Here is a 19,994-nt window from a genome sequence, read left to right as displayed (position 1 = left end):
CAACTTTTATTTCTATGACAATTTATATATAAACTTATGAGTTCGATATTTACTTTCTTTTTTTACTACTTATATGTATGACATATTGTGTTCGTAACAACTTATGTATATGATAGATTTTGTTTATGTCAACTTATGTTTATGACAGATTAAGCTTTTGTGACAACTTTATTTATATGGTAATTTATAAATATTTTATATGGCAATTTTTACCTTATTTGTGTGGCAACTTATGTGTATGAAAACTTTTATTTTTGTGGCTATAACATATAGCAACTTGCTACCAGTTGAAAACATCATCAAACTATATGCAAGTGAGATCTAGTTTTGACCGTCTTATCACGTAGAACACAATGGTGCAATCGGTATTCAAAACAGAGCACGTACGAAGGAGATAAAATATTTTTTAGAAAGTTATTTTATACTAGAAAGGTTGAAAATGACATCACCTAGATATCAGATATCAGAGGGGAAACTAGGCATTGAGTAATGAGTACTGCGCGTGAGAGACACAAGCGCAGGAAGAAGATGCTCCACGCGCAGGGACAAGATGCAGTACACGTGGAAGGCAAAAGCACATGGGAGAAGTCGCGCGCTGCGCTCTCTGCGCGACCGGTCGCGCTTTAACGTCGTCCTATTAAAAATAGTCTTTTACAAGTCTTTTTTTTTGGGAAAAGTCTTTTACAAGTCTTAACGACATCACAGAAAGAAACAAAGGAAGAAAATCCAAACTATTACAAATATCAACCAAAGGAGCTTATCCATTCTTCTAAATTAGTTTTGTTTTTGGTTCGTACTCGATGCATAAGCAAATCGAGTTCTTTTCGAAAGTTGGCTCGACATCCGACAATTGAAGGTTCTTCATCATTTTTGAAGGAACAAATGGAAAACTAGGCATGATAAATAAACAAAAACAAGTGAATAAATTTGAGCTTATGTATATTCCACATGTATGGTCCCGAACAAAGAACTTAAGACATATGGCAGAATAAATTGGGAACGGGAATGGATCCTGGGGCCGCTCAGATAATTTATTTAATTTATTGCTATCTTTTCGGAAGGCATCTATTCATTTGCCATCTTTGTGAATGCTCCTACTTTTTTTTTTTTCAAAATAGCCGATGTGGCAAGCCAACTCTGAGTGTTCGACGTGGCAATGAGATGCGACATAACACAACCATGGTTAAGGTGTTCCACATGTATGCTAAATTGAAGGTTAAGGTTATTTCAGGACTTTCTTTAAAAAAAAGGTTATTTCAGGATAGATTACAAACAAGCCGGGGTGCGCGTCAATTTTATTTGAGTCTTTTTTTCTTTTAAAAAAATAGTTTTTAGATGAATGGCGGCCGGAGACCTTTTCCCACACCCTGTCTGCGAAAAGGAGATGCGCACTTGCGTAGCTGTGTTGGCCTAGGCTTGTTGAACATAGCTAGGTGCGTGTTGGTGTCTGGCAAGTGGCAACTAGCTAGTAGCCAGGGAGTTAGCCTCGGTTCTCTTGTACAACGGCAAATATAATTGTAGAGTGAATTGAAAAATTCGTGTTTCCATGGAAGACTTTCTTGCTGACTAACTAGTTGCGTTTAGGGGTTGAAATTATCTATTATTGGTTGGTGGTGTTTTAATTTGACCGCGCTGCAGTTGCTTGTGCCGTCTGGAAAGTAAAAGTCAGTAACAAAATGTCAACTTGAAATAAGTCCAATTGATTTGTTGCACGAGATTGCCTTCTTACGCAGAAACAGCGTACATTTCCTCCTTGGTACGCCTGAACAAGCATCTGTTGATGAAGTTGAAGACTTGGTTCGCTATTCAGCTCTGTCAAGTATCAATTTTTATAGATACGCGCGCATAGGTAGACTTTTGGCTCCTTGTAGCTAGTTTCAGTTTTCTTTTGTGGTAGCTCTTGAATGTTCTGCAAGCATAATCTTCAGTGGTGTGCTGTGTAGTCGTATAGAAGAAGAATATAATCCCGTCTAGCTAGCAGGATCGGATGATGTGAGCAGACCTTGTTGCTATGTGCTGTAGGGTAAACTCTTTCTTTCTTTTCCCCCAAAAGAACGGCGGCGATAGCCAGTGCGTCAGGCAATGCGTATTGGTTGCTTACATCATCTATCTGACGCCACCACCAAGCGGTCAGCACATTTGGTGTCCAACGCTGCCTGAAATCAAATCCAAACGTAACACAACCACACGGACCAATCGGTTTCTTGAGAACAGCATCGATCCTTCTTGCATTATTGTGTCAGTTTATGTAGTAATCGATCAGCAAATAATAAAAGAGAACTAACCTAGCTGCTGATTGGTGAAGGATCGGGGTATTATTTTGTATGGTACTGGCTAGGTAGCTGGGTGAATGAGTGCGACGTTCTTGCATGCAGTAGGCCGTACACATCATCAAGTCCTTGTCTGTCCACCGTCTACTACAGTTTGCTTAGGTAACAACTCTTTGGATGGGTCATCAGTTATTAGATGATGCGTTATTCCAAAATCACCAACGACTTAACTGTGTCTTCTGTTAGTAAGTACTACTAGCTCAACGTAATTTTAATACATACAAGCGGGAAGACAACGAAACGCAGCCACATTTACGTACTTTACCAAAGGTAACGCCTGCAGTTACCAGATAGCCTGCTTTTATTTTATTTGCATCGTCAGATACATACTAGACAACTGACGACCTGATTTCATCGTCTTCAGTGACGAGGGCAGATAGCGAAAGTGATGACAGAAAGTTTATTCACCACGTACCACACAGCAGGCCTGCTTGTTGTGTATATATAAGCCCCATTGCCATCTACAAGCCTCGCACCACAACTTGCATTGCTCTCCATCACTTAGTACTAACTAATTCACAACGATCGACTCTGGAAAGCAGAGGAAACAGCAAACAGAAACAATGGCGATCCTGGGCTGCAGCTTGCCGCAGCAATGGCAGCAGCTGATGACCCTCCTCCTGGTTCTCGTCGTCCCTATGCTCTTACTCCTCTTCCTTGCAGCAACAAGAAGAAGAAGAAGTCGAAGAAGCTGGGGAATGCTGAAAGGCGGGCGGCGCCTCCACCTGCCGCCGGGCCCGCCGAGGCTGCCCATCCTTGGCAACCTGCACCAGCTGGGCGCGCTGCCACACCGGAGCCTCCGCGATCTGGCGCGCCGCCACGGCCCCGCGATGCTGCTCCGGCTGGGCAGCGTGCCGACGCTGGTGGTGTCGTCGGCGGAGGCGGCGCGGGAGGTGATGAAGGCGCGCGACGTCGACTGCTGCAGCCGGCCGGACACGGCGGGGGCGCGGCGGCTGTCGTACGGCCACAAGGACGTGGCGTTCGCGCCCTACAGCGACTACTGGCGCGAGATGCGCAAGCTGTTCGTCGTGGAGCTCCTGAGCGCGCGCCGCGTGGAGGCCAGCCGGCACGCCCGGGAGGCTGAGGTGGAGAAGCTGATCGCGCGGCTGGGCCGCGCCGGCGGCACGCCGGTGTTCCTGGAGGACCACATCTTCGCGCTCATGGACGGCGTCGTCGGCACGGTGGCGCTCGGGAACATCTACGGCGCGGAGCAGCTGGCGCACAGGTGGAAGCGCTTCCACGACGTGCTGGACGAGGCGATGCGCGCCAAGGCCGGCTTCTCCGCCGAGGACTACTACCCCAACGCCGCCGGGCGCCTCGTGGACCGGCTGACCGGCGCCGCCGCCCGCCGCGAGCGGGTGTTCCGGGACCTGGACGCCTTCTTCGACGTCATCATCGACCAGCACCTGGACAAGCAGAAGGGCGGCGGCGCCCCCGACCTCATCGACGCCTTGGTCGCCCTCATGAAGGAGCGCCAGGGCGGCTTCACTCGAGACAACATCAAAGGACTGCTCTCGGTACGTCCTGCTCGTTCGCACTGCTAGCTAGTACTTTATTAATTGGATGGTGCATCCACACGTGCACAAGCAAATAAATGTGTACTCCATTTCGATCAGAACGTGTTCACTGCCAGCGTGGACACGAGCTCGGTGACCATGGTGTGGGCGATGGCGGAGCTGATCCGGCGGCCGGCGATGCTGAGGAAGGTGCAGGAGGAGATCAGGGCGGCGGTGGGCGACCCCAAACAGGAGAGGGTGCAGGCCGACGACATGCCCAAGCTCCGGTACCTCAAGATGGTGGTGAAGGAGACGCTGCGGCTCCACCCGGCGGTGCCGCTGCTGCTGCCGAGGGAGACCCTGCGGCCCGTCGCCATCTGCGGCTACGACGTGCCGGCCAGGACGAGGGTCCTGGTGAACGCCTGGGCCATCGGCAGGGACCCCGCGAGCTGGGGCGACGACGCCGAGGAGTTCGACCCGGGCAGGTTCGAGTCGGGGAACAAGGACGACGTGGGCTTCGGCGGCGCGCACTTCGAGCTGGTGCCCTTCGGCGCCGGCCGCAGGATGTGCCCCGGGATGGCCATGGGAGCCGCTACGGTGGAGTTCACGCTGGCCAACCTGCTCTACTGCTTCGACTGGGAGCTCCCGGAGGGGATGGCACCGGAGGACGTGAGCATGGAGGAGGCCGGGGGGCTCACGGTACACAAGAAGACGCCGCTCCTGCTCGTGCCCACAAGATACAAGAGTGCCGGCAGGTGCTAGCTGATGCACGATCGATCCGATCGATCGATCGATCAATGTTGTAATAATTGATTGTTGTAACAATCGACGGCTGTAGGTAATTAGTATTTGGAAGTAGTAAATAATAGGCACACCTAATTTATTGCGGTTGTATCTCATAGTAATTTAATCTGATGGTTGAAAAGAAAATGCATGCCAGGTCTCTTGGACAAGCTTTTGTGATTATATTCTGCTGCAAACTAGCCACTAATATATAATTCTAGCTTGCAGAATATTGCATTGGAAGCATGCAGCATCTAGGTAGCAGCAGTAGTGAGATCATATATGTAACACCACAGGTGTTAATTACTTATAATTAAATTAACTACGGTTATTAGTTCAAAACTCAGGCGACAAATCACCAACTCAAACTTGTTTCTGTCAGTCTGGGCCAGTTCAGCCCGGACCGGTCTGACCGGTATAGGCGACCGGTCTGACCGGTCGGGCCCGAGTTGGTGGTTTTGGGCCCCACAGCACTTAAATCACTCTCCTCTCTCTCCCAACGACTCACTCATCCTCCTCAGCACCCAGCTCTCCCTCTCCTAAGCTCCCTCCTCCCTTAAACCCTCACTTCCAAATCCCTCTTCTCCATTGTATTCCAAGGGCGGGGAGAGCTTCAAATCGGTGGAGGATCAACTTCCCCGGTGCGCAGGCTGCTGAGGGGAGCCGAGCCTGCTCGAATCCCCCAAGCAGTCTCCTGTGCACTCCACCCAAGCAGGCGGCGCACCGTGCTCAGCTCCTCCTCGGTCTGGAAACGGCGGGGATGAGCAAGGGATGCCATCTCACTATGGAGGTGAGGAGCAATCTACGCGGGGGAGCAAGGGGCGAGGAAGCTCGAAGGCAGAGGGGTGCAAGGATTGGAAGGAAGAAGGCGAAAGCGGGAAAGTAACCGCGGTATGCGGTTCGCCCCTTTATGAAGCCTGACCCAACCTGCGCGCCCTGGAACCGTCGCTGGAACCCAAGCGACGCCCGCACCTGGTGTTAACTGCCCAGTCCATGACAAGGGGGCCCAGGCCCGACTGTCAGGGAGGGCGGGTAACAAGCAAAGGTGTGAAAAGGCGGGATCTGAACCGTCGCCCGCGCGCGAAGCGAGGCGGAAGCTGAGCTGACGTGCGCGCATTAAGCGATGGCATGACCAAGCTTTTCGGGAACTGCGCCAGTGGTAAATATCCCATTTACTCTGGCCGCAACAATGCCGAGCGCCGCGCGCGTGACTAGGTGAACCACTGTGCGTGGGGACCACGAGTCAGTAAGCCGTTGCGGTGTGATGAGGCAGCAAACAACCCAACGGATGGTCAAAGCCGGTCAAGACCCCTGCAGTAAGAGGCTTCAAGTTATGCAGAGCCAAATTACAGTAGTGGCCCCACATACGGGTTCGTACCTCACCCGAGGTGGGCCAGGGGGCCACTGTCGGTACCCTGTAGCAGGGATACCCACTTCTACTGCAGCAAGGCAAGGCTCGCGTAGTCATCCGTAACTACGCGGTAAAGGGCGGAGCAGCCGGGCCCCACGGGTCAGGCCCTTACCTCATCGGGCCAACGGCCCCGGACCCGCTCCCCACTTAGGGACGGGTCCGGAGACGCCATGTGTCCCTGAGGAGGGGAAGCTCAGAGCCGACAGCCGAGGCCGCGGACCCCCCATAGGGGTCCGGGACCTCCCGCGTCCATCCGGGCCTCCCACGCGCGTAGAACCAACATACCGCCGGGGGGATCCGGAGCCGCCACGTGTCCCGCAGGCGCGGGCGCGGGCACGAGTCTTCCACTGGAAGACTCGCCCACCCACCGCATTCAATGCGGGTGATTGAGGTGTCCTCTGCCACCGCGGTACGCGGGGCAGACTTTGTTAGTCCTCACTGTAGACCGCGTATTATCGAGGTACACAGTGAGGCCGCCTGCGCTGCACCCGCGCAGAGCCCGTCTGGCGCATTAATTGGATACGACGGCACGGCACTTTTCCATCATGCCGCCTACGCCGCAAGCTACACGGCCCGTTCAGCTACATGGTAGGCGACGGCGCAAGCTACGCCAGGCGCCGTTTCGACAAGACAGCGCCTGGACATGTTGAACGGGGGATTCCAGGAGCAGGCAAGAAAATCCAAGAGTGAGATCTCCTCCGCCTGCAAAGCCATAATGTATGAACAGTACGTTATCTTGTACTACATTATTGGGCCCACCTGTCGGGGACCCAACGGCCATGTACGCGCCTCCCTTGAGATATAAAAGGGAGGCGGTCGCTGTACAGCACAGGCTCTCCAGAGCACACACAGACGCACGCTGGACTCAGCACAAGCTCTCGCAGACCCTCTCGAGACAAAGGAATACAACACACAGTGGACGTAGGGTATTACGCTCCGGCAGCCCGAACCACTCTAAACCGGCTGTGTTCATCGTGTTCATGAGCGAGATCGAACTAATCCTAGCTAACCCCCGAGTATTCTCCCTCTGGGCTTAGGCGGGTGCATTCCGCCACCCGGCTGTGGTTTGCTACACCACGACATATAGGTTGTCTCTATATTATATCATATGAGTTACTATATCCAAGATGGAAGAGATGGGAGACCGGATGGGGGAAAGTGTAGCCCCATCTGTGTCGATTAAGGACCATTCCATTGTCGGCTATGCTGATCGGGGATTGAATTGTACTAGCTGCATGCCGGAAGTAGGAGGTAGTCGAAACCGGTAAGCCGAATACTGTTTTGCTTCGAAAGTACAGGAACCCGCACCCAACTCCTGGGGCGAGTCGAGTAATTGCGGAGAATTGGGGATGCATATGTTTACTTTTGGTGATCTCACGTTGAGCTCGGCTGACCATATGTCGTTGGGCTGGTTCCTGTAGTTCGAGGCGGGGAGGGAAAAGGTTGGTGCGTGGGGTCCGACGGGCTTTTCGCGCCGTGTTGGTTAGGTTCACCTTGCAAGATTAAATCGGATCGATTCGCCGTGTCTCGCGGTCATGAGGGCCCCGATCTCTTGGTCACATCGTAGAAAGGAAACAAAAAATTGGATTAAAAGGGAGATAAAATGCAATGAGGGCTATGATATTAAATTAATGGTTGTTCACCTTGAGTGTTGTAGAGTTTGAAAAGAAAGAAACCATAGATGATTAATAAATTTTATTGTTATAAATGGGAGCTAAAACTTGGAAGTTAAGGACTCACTTTTAGCGCTTTTATGCAAAACCAACCACCAGTCAAAATGCTTTGCATGTCTAGATATGTGGGCTATGTTATACCCACTGGTCGGGTAAGTCTTGCTGAGTATTAGTATACTCAGGATTTGTTGGCACAATTATTTCAGGACACCCAGATGTTGACTTCTGCCTCTGCTGTGTCAAATTCATCCGCCGGGATGCAGAGGGACGGGAGGTGATGGAGCGAGACCCGTAGGTTAAGGGATTTTTGGGTTGAACACTTGAGGGCAGAGTGTTCATCCTTTCTGTTTTACACAGACCGGTCTGACCGGTCCGTGGGACCGATCTGACCGGTGGAGGCTTCAGAGGAGAGGAGACCGGTCCGACCGGTTGGATGAACCGGTCTGACCGGTCATGAAAATTCAGAACTGGTGAAGGCTAATGTAGTAGTAGATTTCTTTTTATTCGAACTTCGGTTACCTATATTGTAATTTTTGTAAATTATACTATCATGTGTAAATTGAACTCGGTTTGTAAAACGTAGCGTTTCTAGATCTTATGGTGTATGTATTTGTAAGTATTTTTGTCATGCTTGTACTATCTGCGCCCGCCTTCGCGTGGGACTACCGGTGTTGTTTCGATCGGGACGTGGGTTGAGAAAGGATCGACAAATTAAGCCATTAAGCTAATGCGCCCGATGTGTTCAAATAACGGCCATTACGCTTAATTGGAGTTTTAATTTGGCGGTTCCGTCACAATATATATATATATATTCCTTCCCTGCTGTATGTGTTTTGAGACCATATGTGTTTCTCTTTTTTGTCGTGTCATTCGTGTGTATATGTCTCCATGCATGGATGGAAGGAAGCTGACGCAGCCCCCGGTGACGTCAGGGTGCACTCATCGTCCTGCAAATCCACCATGCTATCCATATATATATATGCTACCTGCACCGTCAGCTGCTATTATTACTAGATGCTCCTCGATCTGCGTTTCAAATTATACATCGTTCAGTAAATTTACACAAATGACTAACAATTTGAAAGGAGGACGGCGCGCTTGGGCCAGGGCCATCATCGATTTGACGACCAATCTAACCTTGCTGATGATGAAAGCACTGACGATATTGTCATGACCCAATTATGATGCCATGATCCAAGAGAAGCCGTAAGTCTATTTGCCGAGTTCGCAGCCGGCAGCCCAAGTGAAGACTAAGCCCAAGACTACATAACAGAGCTGCTAGCGCGGCATATCCAGGAGATTGAACAAGAAACTGAGAAACAGAAATAGAAAGAGGAAAGGAGAAGCGTCTTCCTCCTCAGGTTACACAGATCACTCACTTTCTCCGATTTCCTCTTGTGATTGCTCACGTCCCATAGTTGATCTCGCCGGTGGCTACGGGTTATTAGAGTGCTATCAGAGACTATCTTTCTTGGGCATGATTTCGCGGCGTGCTCGTAGATCCTGTTGGTTGGGCTTGGTGAGGGTAGGTCGGATTGATTTCGAGTTCGTTCCAGCCCAAAACTTGGGCGAATTTGCGATCCCCATAAGTCCTACACTACCGTCGGCCTAATTTGCGACACAGAGCTATCTGAATTTATCCTAATTTGCGGGCGGCAACGCCGTAGCTCCAGCAGGCTCGGCGCGTTGGCCGACGGTGGCGCGGGCCAGCGCGGTGGACTGCAGGGCAGCACGGGCGGTGGTGCGGGCCTGCACGGTGGGCGGCCGGGGGCGTACGCCGGTGAGGTGGCAACGCTGGAGGTGGAGGGCACGCCGGCGGGTAGCGGCGCGAGGGGCGCACGGGTGGGAGGAAGGAACGGGCGGGGACGGGTGCACGGCCCGTGCCTTATGAATTGGCTGGATTTTCTAAAATCTTCTCTAGTTGCTCAGTCAGGTCCTACGCGCGCGCGCACACACAAATCTTCTCTCGTTGGCTCCCACTGCATGCCCAACTAGTAAACTCAGTTGTGACATGATTTGCAATCACCAAAGCGATGTGAAATTCAAATTCTTCACAACCTTGCATTGCATTGTGCAACAAGGTGCAAACAAGATGACTGCAGTGAGGTCTAAAGTGAAGTTTTGAATCAGAAATCTGTTCTGTGCCCGACAGATTTCAATTTCAGCAGAGAAAGTATGTTGCCACTGCATGCGCACTTACGCTGAATGCAAAATGCTACTATACGGTAAGAACGTCGCATCCATTTTGATTGATTAAGGAATATCATGCAAACTTTGCAATTACTATGGCTTGATGCTTTGATCTCTGTTCAAATGCAGGGCAGCGCCTGGGTCAGTCTCCCTGACCAGCTTCAATCTAAGTCTGAACCTAGCTGCAAATTAAAGTACTACAATGCCGGTGGCGCTCGCTGCCCAACCGTCCACTTGGATCCGACCGTCGCCATGGAATTGACTAGGAGTAGTAGGAAGCCCGAGATGGCGCGGCGACGGCGAGGAGGCACGAGCCGGCGGCCCCAGACTGTATCCCAGGGCCAGGCCAGATCGCGCGAGCCGCGAGGGCTGTTCACGATGGAAGCGGCGACGACGTTCCTCGCTCCAGAGGTGCGTGCGCCGGACTGACCTGGGCTTCCGGCCTTCGCCATGACAGAAGTCACAGCTGCCTGACAACGACGACCGAGTCCTCTACCAGCTCGATCTGGACCGCACGTGCTCGATCCAACGGCTATAAGTGAACCAATCCCTGGTCGGGATTTCAGCAAGTCTCGTCCGCTCCGCCGCGGCCTCCGTTCCTCTTGGCATCCCCCGCTTGCCCCGTACTGACCGTGACCAAGGACCACGAAGAGCCGAGCGCAGGCTCGCGAACACGGAACGGAAGAACTCCGTTTTCTCTCGTTCAGACCGACCGTCAGATGTTGTGTCACTTGCCTTCCACCAACAACTAGAGCTGGGACTTGGGCCATGCCATTTTTTGGCGGTGGGACTTGGGCCATGCCATTTTTTGGCGGTCTGTGGCACGATCATTTGGCACGACCTAAAGCACAGCACGACTCGAAATATTTTGGACCGTGCCGTGCCTAGGATCTTAGCACGACGGACTGTATAGCACGACCCGCATTTTGGGCCGTGCTTGGACCGGCACGGCACGGAAACAGCCTATCGGCCAGTATGTAGCCCTTTGTTCTATTATGACAGCTAATCTTTCTTTCTAATTAAAGGGTAATTATGAAAAAAATATTATTCATTCAAGAAAATCGTATAACTTTCATACTATTGATAGTTTATGTGTTTTCTAATTGCAATAATAATATTTCTGTATCGATGTATATAAATTCAATTGCAAGTATCCGGAGGGCCGTGTTTGGGCCGGCATGGCACGAAGGCGTGCCGGTGTGCCATGGGCCGTGCTTGAACTTGATAATAGACTTGTCGTGCCAGCACGGCGCGGCACGATGTGCCGATCGTGCCTAAAAATCTATACCCGCGAGAGGGTCGGGCCGGGCTGGCACGGCCCGGCCCAAGTGCCAGCTCTACCAACAACACGTACGATGCACGCGCATTGGAACGTGTAAGATTACTGTAGTCGTCATTCGGTGGTGTAGTAGTGCCGCCCGCACCCCTCCGATCCCTCGCCGGACATCATGCATGTCGTCTCCAGGCCGTGGATGATCGCTTCAGCCACGGGCGCCTTTCTTGACAAATTAAACTCCCTCGCCGTGCTCGCCACCTCATACCGGAGGCAACAACGACGAGGCTGATCCGACGACTCCGCGGTCGGTTGCCGATTGGCCATACCGGACCGGCCGTGTGCCTGGTTGGCCAGACCAGAGCGCCCGAGCTGTTCTTCAACTCGGCCGGTGCCGCTCGACGATTCCTGGATCCATCTGCCGCTCTTGTTGCAAGTGGCTGCACACGACATTGCCATTTGCCCACTTCTGGTGCCACCAAATTGCTGGCCAAGACTAAGACTAGGCTGCTAGCGGACACGTGGGCGATCGCCTGCTCAACATCTCAAGAGTCACTTATAACAATCATTACTCATTAGCATGTACTAGTGTATTTCAAGCAGGATATAGCAGGTAATCCAATGCTTACTAGTAACATCAATTCGGCTGGGGCCTGTGGGAGATGGCGGCATTATTTTTCTTCTAGTGTCACGGTATGATAGCTGCAAGTAAAATTGAGAATCTGACCGTGCTGCTGCAAGGAGTCAAGACATTAGGAACCGGGTTCTTGCAGGCAGTAGCGCGCCAGCGTGCGTTGTTCATGTATACTTCAGCACGCCAAACACATGTGTTCGTACAGTGTTGGAACCACCGAACCCTGTTCAAAATGGCTTCTGACAGTAGCTGTACATTTCAAGCATTGTGAGCACAGAGCATGCAGAGTCACCACTCACCACAATAGTCTTTAAATCTGCTGCATGTGGTGGCACCTCGACAATGGGAGATACAGACGAGACTAGGACAGAATAAACCATTGAGTCACGCACAACCTTACTTGCAGTTGCAGGGGTGGACTTGTCCAAATTCTAGTCGCCTTGGCTGGCTCTCCGGACTCCAAAGCGCTCTGCTCTTTATCCAGCCACTGCGCTGCGCAGCAACGGTCACGGCCTTATCGTGTAAGAATCAACCAGTCCATCGGTTCCATATACCTACCTGATGACCCCATCCTTATCTCCTTCCACTTCCATGCTGCAATGTTCTTCTTCACATGCACATATATTCGATATGCTAGCCCAGCTGTTGATGCAAGAGTCAACCAATGTGACGAACTGGGGACGAGAATATGACCTCCAAATCCCTGGATGCTCTCCAAAAAGGAAAAGGCAGCCAATCCAGATCTCCCCTCCAGCACCCAATGATCTGCTGCTTTTCCATGTCAAAGGCCAATATTCCTCTTGTGTCAAACACGCAGCTGCCCCCCGAGCAAAGTCGTCGACCCCGAGCGCTGCTGCCTGATGGATGGCTCCTTATAAATACAGCCCAGGCATGCAGGCATCAGTGCACAGCAAGCACAAGAAGCAGAAGAGAGGTCTCGCATGGAAGTAAGAGGGTCATCTTTGCTAGCCAAGAATGATTTGCCTGTAGCCACCTCTGAATGCTCCTTGTGCAATGGCAATCTGGAGCGGCTACTGGTGGTTCTCCGGGCAGATCATCCTGGCTACCAGAGTGCCTCTTACGCTATCACATGTCAGGCCTACTCTTCTTTGGCTTAAAAGAAGAAATTATGGTTTTTCAACTTACTAGTATGGATCTATTCACTACTCTCTCTTTCAATTTACTCTTCTTTGGCTTAAAAGATCGACAGGGTACACCAACACAGGTGAGGTATTCCACTCAACAAAACATATTTCTAGTTACTTCACTTCAATACAGCTAAAGCTTGTGGTCAAATTTCTCCACTATGTTTGCCATTGCGGTGTCACCAGCCCAGCAACAAGGGCATGGCACATTATCTGCCAACGCGCCCCGAAAATTTGACCCCAACTCAACCTAAATACAGTTTGTTGGGATACTCTATTTCTTCAGCTTTTATGAGAACAACTCATGCCTGTCAAAATGCTGCTGAGGTACAAGCCACAAGGTGCCCTTGGGTTTTGCTATTCCTTTCTACCCTGAGCCCCTTTTCAGCCACAAACTGAAAACCACTCCTCCCCAGTGAATAATCCTAGCATACTTTAATTACGGCAAAATGTACCAGACTATCATATTTGACAATGATCACATTTTGGTGGTGACATTTCAAAAGGACCAAAAACTATGATTTTTTTCAACTAAAAGATCCACTCGCTACTCTTTGAACTTACAATGTATCAATGCCTCAGCATATCAGTTCCTTGCACCCATCTTGAAACAACCCAGCAACGCCTTAACCAGTAGCTAACAAAAGAGAAAAGAATCTGAGACAATGAAAGAATTGACCTGAAGTAACAAATATACAAACTGTAGCGACCTAATTTATATGTCGATATAAAATATTTTTTTCACAATTTAATTTTTGGTACCTACATGCATGCTCCTATTCTTTACTTCCGATATATGACCAGTTATCGCAATTACTCCTCCACTTCAAGTTGAGAACTGCCACACAGCGCTTAGCTTGCACATGATAAATTACTATCTACCATACAAGATGGCTACAGTACAACACATTTTATTGCCCATTGTCCAAACACACGACAAAATCATGTCACAAACAAACACACTACAAATCATGTTCATTTGCTGGTGGGCATGACTTTGTAGTATGTCTAGCAGTGACATGGTTTTACATCATATGTTGGCAAATGCAAACCATGTGTGGTGTCTCAACCAGTTTTGTCTATCGACAATCATAAGAACAATGATGTTAGGAGAAGGAAAGTTGAGCCCTATATATCATTACTGCATTGCACACCAATAACACCTAAGCGAGCAGTGTCTCATAGCCAATTTTTGCCTATCTACTATCACAAGAACATTGATGTTAGGAGAAAGAAAGTCAAGCCATACATATCAGTACTGCATTTTACACACCAATGAATGCCTAAGTTACTGTACCATTTACACCAACATAACTAGTTGGTAAATTCATCAAAGCCTACATTAAAATTAATTTGATTTACATTATGGGTTTAAAGCATTTATATGAACATTAATGCTGAAATTGGGGCAAAGTTGAGGTATGGAAGATCTCCAAAAGGGAGGCATATTACTATAATTGAATAAATTTAATACAGAAGGAATATGAATGCATAACCGATTAGTCAATGGAACTTAGTATGAGGAAAAAAGTCAATGGAACTTCAAGAACAAATAAGTAGTAAACTAGAAATGGAAACTGCTAGACTAGGATATAAATAACATTAACTAAGCAATCCCAAAACTTGAAATCATGAAGAAAACCCCCAAAAACCAGTATAACTCTAAAAGGCGGTTTGCTTTCACATTCCAAATTAGTATAACTTGTACCAGGAGACCAACTAAATTAGGACATCAGAGAACATAATATATCAGAATTCCACAGTCTAAGCATTCATATGAATAGAAGGTTCTGAAGTCCATACTCATTTTATCACAAAAGTGTGATAATTTTCATACAAAGGGAATAAAGAAAGTTTCACCAAGTTAAACAGATAAGCAGTCAAGGAGAAATCCAGTTAAGGCACAGATAATACCATACTAGATTCCATAATAAGTAGCACTAAGAGAGCACATCACCTAAGTTGTGCACCAAAAGGCCTATACATAAAATAGTGTACAACCCTCTTCATTGTAACAATCAATGGACAATTGGTGCATTAATTTCACATAAAAAGCACCACATTAAAGGAAAACAGCATTAATGGATGATCTCCGATATCATTCATGCTCAAGATACCTAGCATCATAAAGCATAAGTTGGTCATGATGCAAAAAGTGTGATAATAACAAACATGTTATTGTGGCGCTTAGTATTGACTTTTTTATCGGAAAAAAATCAGCGAAGAATGGTTGCTCTCATTTGACAAGGAATAATTCCTCACAGGGATTGCGTGTTGACCTATATAGCGCTTTTGGAACAACGGATTCTGTTCATCAAACGATGGCCTTAAGGGAGGCACAAGAGGCAACCGTATTTCACTATGAATCTTCTGGAAAAATGATATTTGGTAGGATAGGCAAAGTTGAAAATAAAGAAGGTGATCCCTGCACGATTTGGAGAATATATGCTTACCATTATTATCAAGAAAAGATTCGTAGGAAAAGGTATGCTGATGTGCCACAAATAAGGGCATGGATGACATGTTGATTTGTGTTTCCTTTATGTGCCTATCATATCTGATCTTGTGCACATTATAAATAAGAATAGAAGGAAGGAAGTCCAGAGGACAAGAGGAGGAAATCATCCATGATCTAAGATAGTACTCCCTCTGTCCCAATTTATTAGTCGTTTTGGCTTTTTTAGATATATAGTTTTTGCTATGCTAAACATATAAAGCCAAAACGACTAATAATTTGGGACGGAGGGAGTATTCTAAAAGGCAGAAGTCAAAACACCACCTAAGCTCTGGGTGCCACCTAGCCGACATGCTTCTGCAACAACCAGTGAGCTATGCGGGCTTGCAGCTTTGGTGTGTATGGGCTCCCAATGGTGCATTTGCATTTCCCATCTGGTGCGGACATGGGTTGTGTGTGCCCACAGGGCCAGTGTCACACTACAGAGTTATCCACTAACATTCCTCCAAGGTGAGTTAAGAAGCCCACATTTGTTTTAATGAAATGTGTGTAACCTCTGGCTGCTAATGATGAAAACAAAAATCCACCGGCTTTTATCTCAGAAAAAAGTAACACTAACATTCCTTCAACGATTCATAATCCCGTTGCGGTATTTATATTTTTTTTATGTCCGAAATCCTATTATAGTACTGGTTGATCATATTGCTCGTGCATTTTTTGGTACATGTTAGTGCCAATGCATGAAAATAGGCAGACAAATGAATGCGGCATCTAGATGGTGTAAAATCGCATGTTCCCCTTTTCATTACAATCCCAGGAGCTTTCCTTTACAGAAATTTTTTGGTGGTGAAAGATTGATGTATGGCAGAGAGTTTTGGATTGAAAGTATTAAACTAAATCAAACAGGTAATAGAAGGCACAGATTTGCTGCATTTATAATTAGCATGAACACGACAAAACAGTGGCACCAAGTTAAATGCAACTAGTTCGCCTCATTCCCTTATTTCAATTCAATGTTGTTCCAAAACATTCCTTTTTGAACAGCTTCTTGATAGCGTCATAACACGACAAAAGATGAGGTGATCATCAAACATATATGTACACACTCGGATTGGCGAAAAGCAGCATTAACTAGTTATTTTCCTCATTGCTACTGGCTCTCTATGTAAATGAAACCAAAACTGAGATAGCAGAAAGTGCTAAGAGCTCACCAACTCAGGAGACGTTGTCGCTCCGGAGTTTCTGGATGGCGGCATACATCTTCCTCCGGGAGCCAACAGCCCCAATGCCCATATCCTTGAGATCCTCCAGCGTTAGCATAGGGAGGACCTCATCGTCCACCTCATGGATCTCAAACACGGGAGCGTACCGCGAGAGCCCCAACCCGTCGAGCCAGGCCTTGACGCCGCTGTATCCCATGGCGGAGGGGAGCCTGCCGTTCGGGAGGCCCCAGTCCGCCACGCCATCAGACTCGTCGCCGCTGGCGTCGCGGCTGCCGGAAACCCTAGCCCTGGCGGCGGCGGCGGCGGCCGCGGAGTCGGACTGGTCCTCGTCGTCGTAGTAGCGGTCCTCGTCGTCGTCGTATCCCTCGGCGCCCGAGGGCGCGGCGGGAATCCAGGCGGTGCGCGGGCGGCGCTGGGCGGGCGGCTTGGGCCCCCGGCGGTCGGCGGCGCTGTCGTCCGGGTGCGCGCGGCGCGGCGGGCGCGGGTGGGACGAGGAGGACTTGTGGTTCCGCCTCGGGGGCGGGGCGTCGATGTCGCCGAGGCGGACGCTGGGGCGGCGGCGGCGCTTGGAGTAGGGGGCCGCGGGCGCCTGCGCCCCTCCGGCTGCGGCAGCTACTTCCGCGGCGGCGGCGGCGGCCGCGTTGACGGCCGGCAGCGCGGCGACCACGCTGGCGGCGGCGCCGTTGGCGGTGGGCTCCGGCGGGCGGAGATCGGCCATGGGGGGGGAGATGCGTGATCCGCGGTGGGCCGGGCGGATGCGGCTCGAGCTTGAGAGTGGGAACTGCAGCTATGCCGAGGCGAGTCAGTGTGTGCTCTGCCATCCGCCAGAGAGTCGTACTCGCCACGCTGCGGGCGGGGGCGCCAGATCACGACGCGTGGCGGTTTGGGTGGTGGGGATGCGAAGTTGGGCGCTCGAAGCGCAGCTTCGGGATGTGCGAAGTCGTCAGCAGTTGACTGGGTTGACTGCGGGCGAGTAGTCAGGCGGATAAGGAGGAGGCTTCACGGCCCACGGGCCGGGGGATACGGACGATGCTGTTTGGTGGGCTCCGCCCCAATGGGCCTTATTGATTGGGTTTGGCCTTTTCACAAGCAGCAAGGAATTGCGAAAGCGCATGTACTCTAGTGGTTACAAGAGTCTCGGTAGTATCTGAGGTCCTGTGTTCGACTTCTTATAGAAGCGAATATTCTGCGATTTAATGGCATTGTGCATTCAGTGTTAGGCGACGTTCCCGTCGGTTATAAATGTCTTCGAAGATGCTCATAAGAATAGGGTTTGCGAACGTGTATTCATAGGGTGTGGGTGTGCGTATGTTATAAATGTCTTAGTTGCAATGTGTAATTAAAAAATCGAGCAGCAAAGGAATTGAGAAGCAGGAGTCAGCGACTGGTCTGCTGTCTCTGACTTCATCCGGTCATGAGTGAACCAGTGCTGCACTTGGGTTGCAGACCAGAACTGAGTCCATTTCCATTATTTGTCCGGCGTCTTTGTTATTTTCATTTGTTATTCGGCATGTCATATTCAGTTCTAGCTATTTTCCTGTCAGAAAGAACCACTACTAGTCGTTTCCTTTTTTTTTTGTTTACACAAACCGGGGTGTTCAGCATGTCTCTCTTCTGTTCTGTGGCCATGCACTCGTGACTCGCGCGTTTCTTTCGCCATGTTGATATCGTGGTCTGGAACTCTGAGCAGTTTGCGGTGTTGCTGGCTACTTTGTCGTCAGACCTGAATCCTTCCGAGGACGTGCCCACGGCTTTGAATTTTCTGTCACTGTCTCGTCAGACCTCAATCCTTCCGATACGTAGTAGTTGCGGTCCTCGGCCTCGCATGGAAGTCTGAACGTGTCTGAATAGGAAGATGGGAAATCTCTCTAGTTTTCAAAAAAAAAAAATGTCTCGGTGACGTGTGCCTGCTGGTCATGGCCTTGCTGTTTTGGCGCAAAAGAGATCGCATCACATGGCTAAAATTCACGCGAATTTGTGGCGCTGTTGAAGCGCGCCCCCTGCCGATCCCAAAAGGTAGAGGGATAGATAGGGTCCTGCGTCAACCCATCCCATTCGGGCACAATGCCTTCTCTAGGTGTCCTCTTTCTGAATGCGTATGGTTCCTCGCCCTCTGCATGCTGTGTGTATCTTTCCGCGTGCAGAACCATACATAAGCAGGCGCTGGCAAAAAACAACAAGAGTCGCGGTCTCTACCAACTCACAGTATTTGAAAAGGAGGCCATGGCTTTTCAAAAAAATAAAACAAAAGAAAAGGAGGCAATGGCCATTTGCATGATACCTGTGGGCGACTGGCATGTTCCATGCCACTCATCAGCTCCAACAGTAAGCAAATGAACAATGACCACTAGTGCACAATTCCAACCGCAACTGGTCATCTTCATCTCTCGCAAAACCATTCTGGTAGTCTAAAGTGCAGGGAATTGCTGATAGCTTTTCCTACACTACTGCAAGTTTTGGCATGCAGATGGTGATTGATGGGATGTGGCTTGAATCAGAGTTTTCATTCTGTCAGGCTAGCTCACTTCTGAGAACACCTACAGTTTTCATTCGATTGTGGAGAGGAGGGAACGCAGCATAAACCCCGTAAACGCAACAAACAGGAGTGATGGATCGCAAAACCATGTCAACACCAAACAACAGCAGGAAGCTAGTACAATGCTTGGTCGTAGGGATTCCTAGCCCTGCTGCGTTAGTAGCATTATTGCCTTATTGGGGAGGGTGGTACCTGTTTCACTATACCACGAAACTACCGCGGTGCAAGTGTACTCGGACGGAGACAATAATTATATTACTGTTCTTGCCCGAGCCGCAAGACAGTCGTGACAGCATATAGTGCGCGATGGCGCATTGCATTTGCATGCATAATAATAGAGTTTTGAGCCTTGAGGACTGCGCAAATGTTCTGATTTGCATGATAGATGCGGGCGATTGGCATGTTCCATGCCACTCAGCTCCAACAGTAAGCAAATGCACTAATTCCAACCGCAAATTGGTCACCTCTTTTTGAAACGAACAAATTGGTCGCCTGGAGCAAAAGCATTCTGTTCCGGTAAATCTAACCTCCTGAGTGCAGGGGTGCTGACAGCTTCACTGAAGATGGTAGAACAAAAACATAAATTGATTCAGACAGAGCAGGGGGTTGCTTTCTCTTTTTCCCCCCTTGTATGATTTATTGACGAGATGTGGCCAGAGAATCAGAGTTTGCATTCTATCGGACTAGCAGCTCACCTCTGACAGAGTAACACAGCTCGCCCCTAGTGGCATGTGTGTAGGCAGAGTGAGCATTCGATTGTGAACAGGAGGGATCGTGTGGACCCTAGTTGATACCATGTCAACACCAAACATTTTAAGCCTAATGACATGGCATAAAGCTTCACC

The 19,994-nt window shown here is 49.5% G+C and overlaps 2 protein-coding genes across 3 annotated transcripts; one reads left to right on the top strand and one right to left on the bottom strand.

The window, feature by feature from the left end:
• Positions 1–2,792: 2,792 nt before the first annotated feature.
• Positions 2,793–4,792, top strand: LOC120649096 (4-hydroxyphenylacetaldehyde oxime monooxygenase-like). Its single transcript, XM_039925778.1, has 2 exons — positions 2,793–3,847; positions 3,947–4,792. Exons 1-2 carry the CDS (start codon positions 2,894–2,896, stop codon positions 4,586–4,588), a joined length of 1,596 nt encoding a protein of 531 aa, XP_039781712.1. The 5' UTR covers positions 2,793–2,893; the 3' UTR covers positions 4,589–4,792.
• An 8,224-nt stretch (positions 4,793–13,016) lies between these two features.
• Positions 13,017–17,429, bottom strand: LOC120649095 (ankyrin repeat and SAM domain-containing protein 6-like). Of its 2 annotated transcripts, none has more exons than XM_039925776.1 (2): positions 16,602–17,426; positions 13,017–13,572 (listed from the first exon to the last, which is right to left on the bottom strand). In XM_039925776.1, exon 1 carries the CDS (start codon positions 17,329–17,331, stop codon positions 16,606–16,608), a length of 726 nt encoding a protein of 241 aa, XP_039781710.1. In that variant the 5' UTR covers positions 17,332–17,426; the 3' UTR covers positions 13,017–13,572; positions 16,602–16,605. The 2 variants fall into 2 exon arrangements, with proteins under 2 accessions (XP_039781710.1, XP_039781711.1); XM_039925777.1 differs by lacking the exon at positions 13,017–13,572 and adding an exon at positions 14,683–15,052 and having other exon boundaries at positions 16,602–17,429.
• Between the last annotated feature and the right edge of the window lie 2,565 nt (positions 17,430–19,994).

This window comes from Panicum virgatum, chromosome 9K (assembly GCF_016808335.1).
Source record: "Panicum virgatum strain AP13 chromosome 9K, P.virgatum_v5, whole genome shotgun sequence".
Lineage (NCBI taxonomy): Eukaryota > Viridiplantae > Streptophyta > Magnoliopsida > Poales > Poaceae > Panicum > Panicum virgatum.
This window is presented reverse-complemented; position numbering and strand designations above follow the sequence as displayed.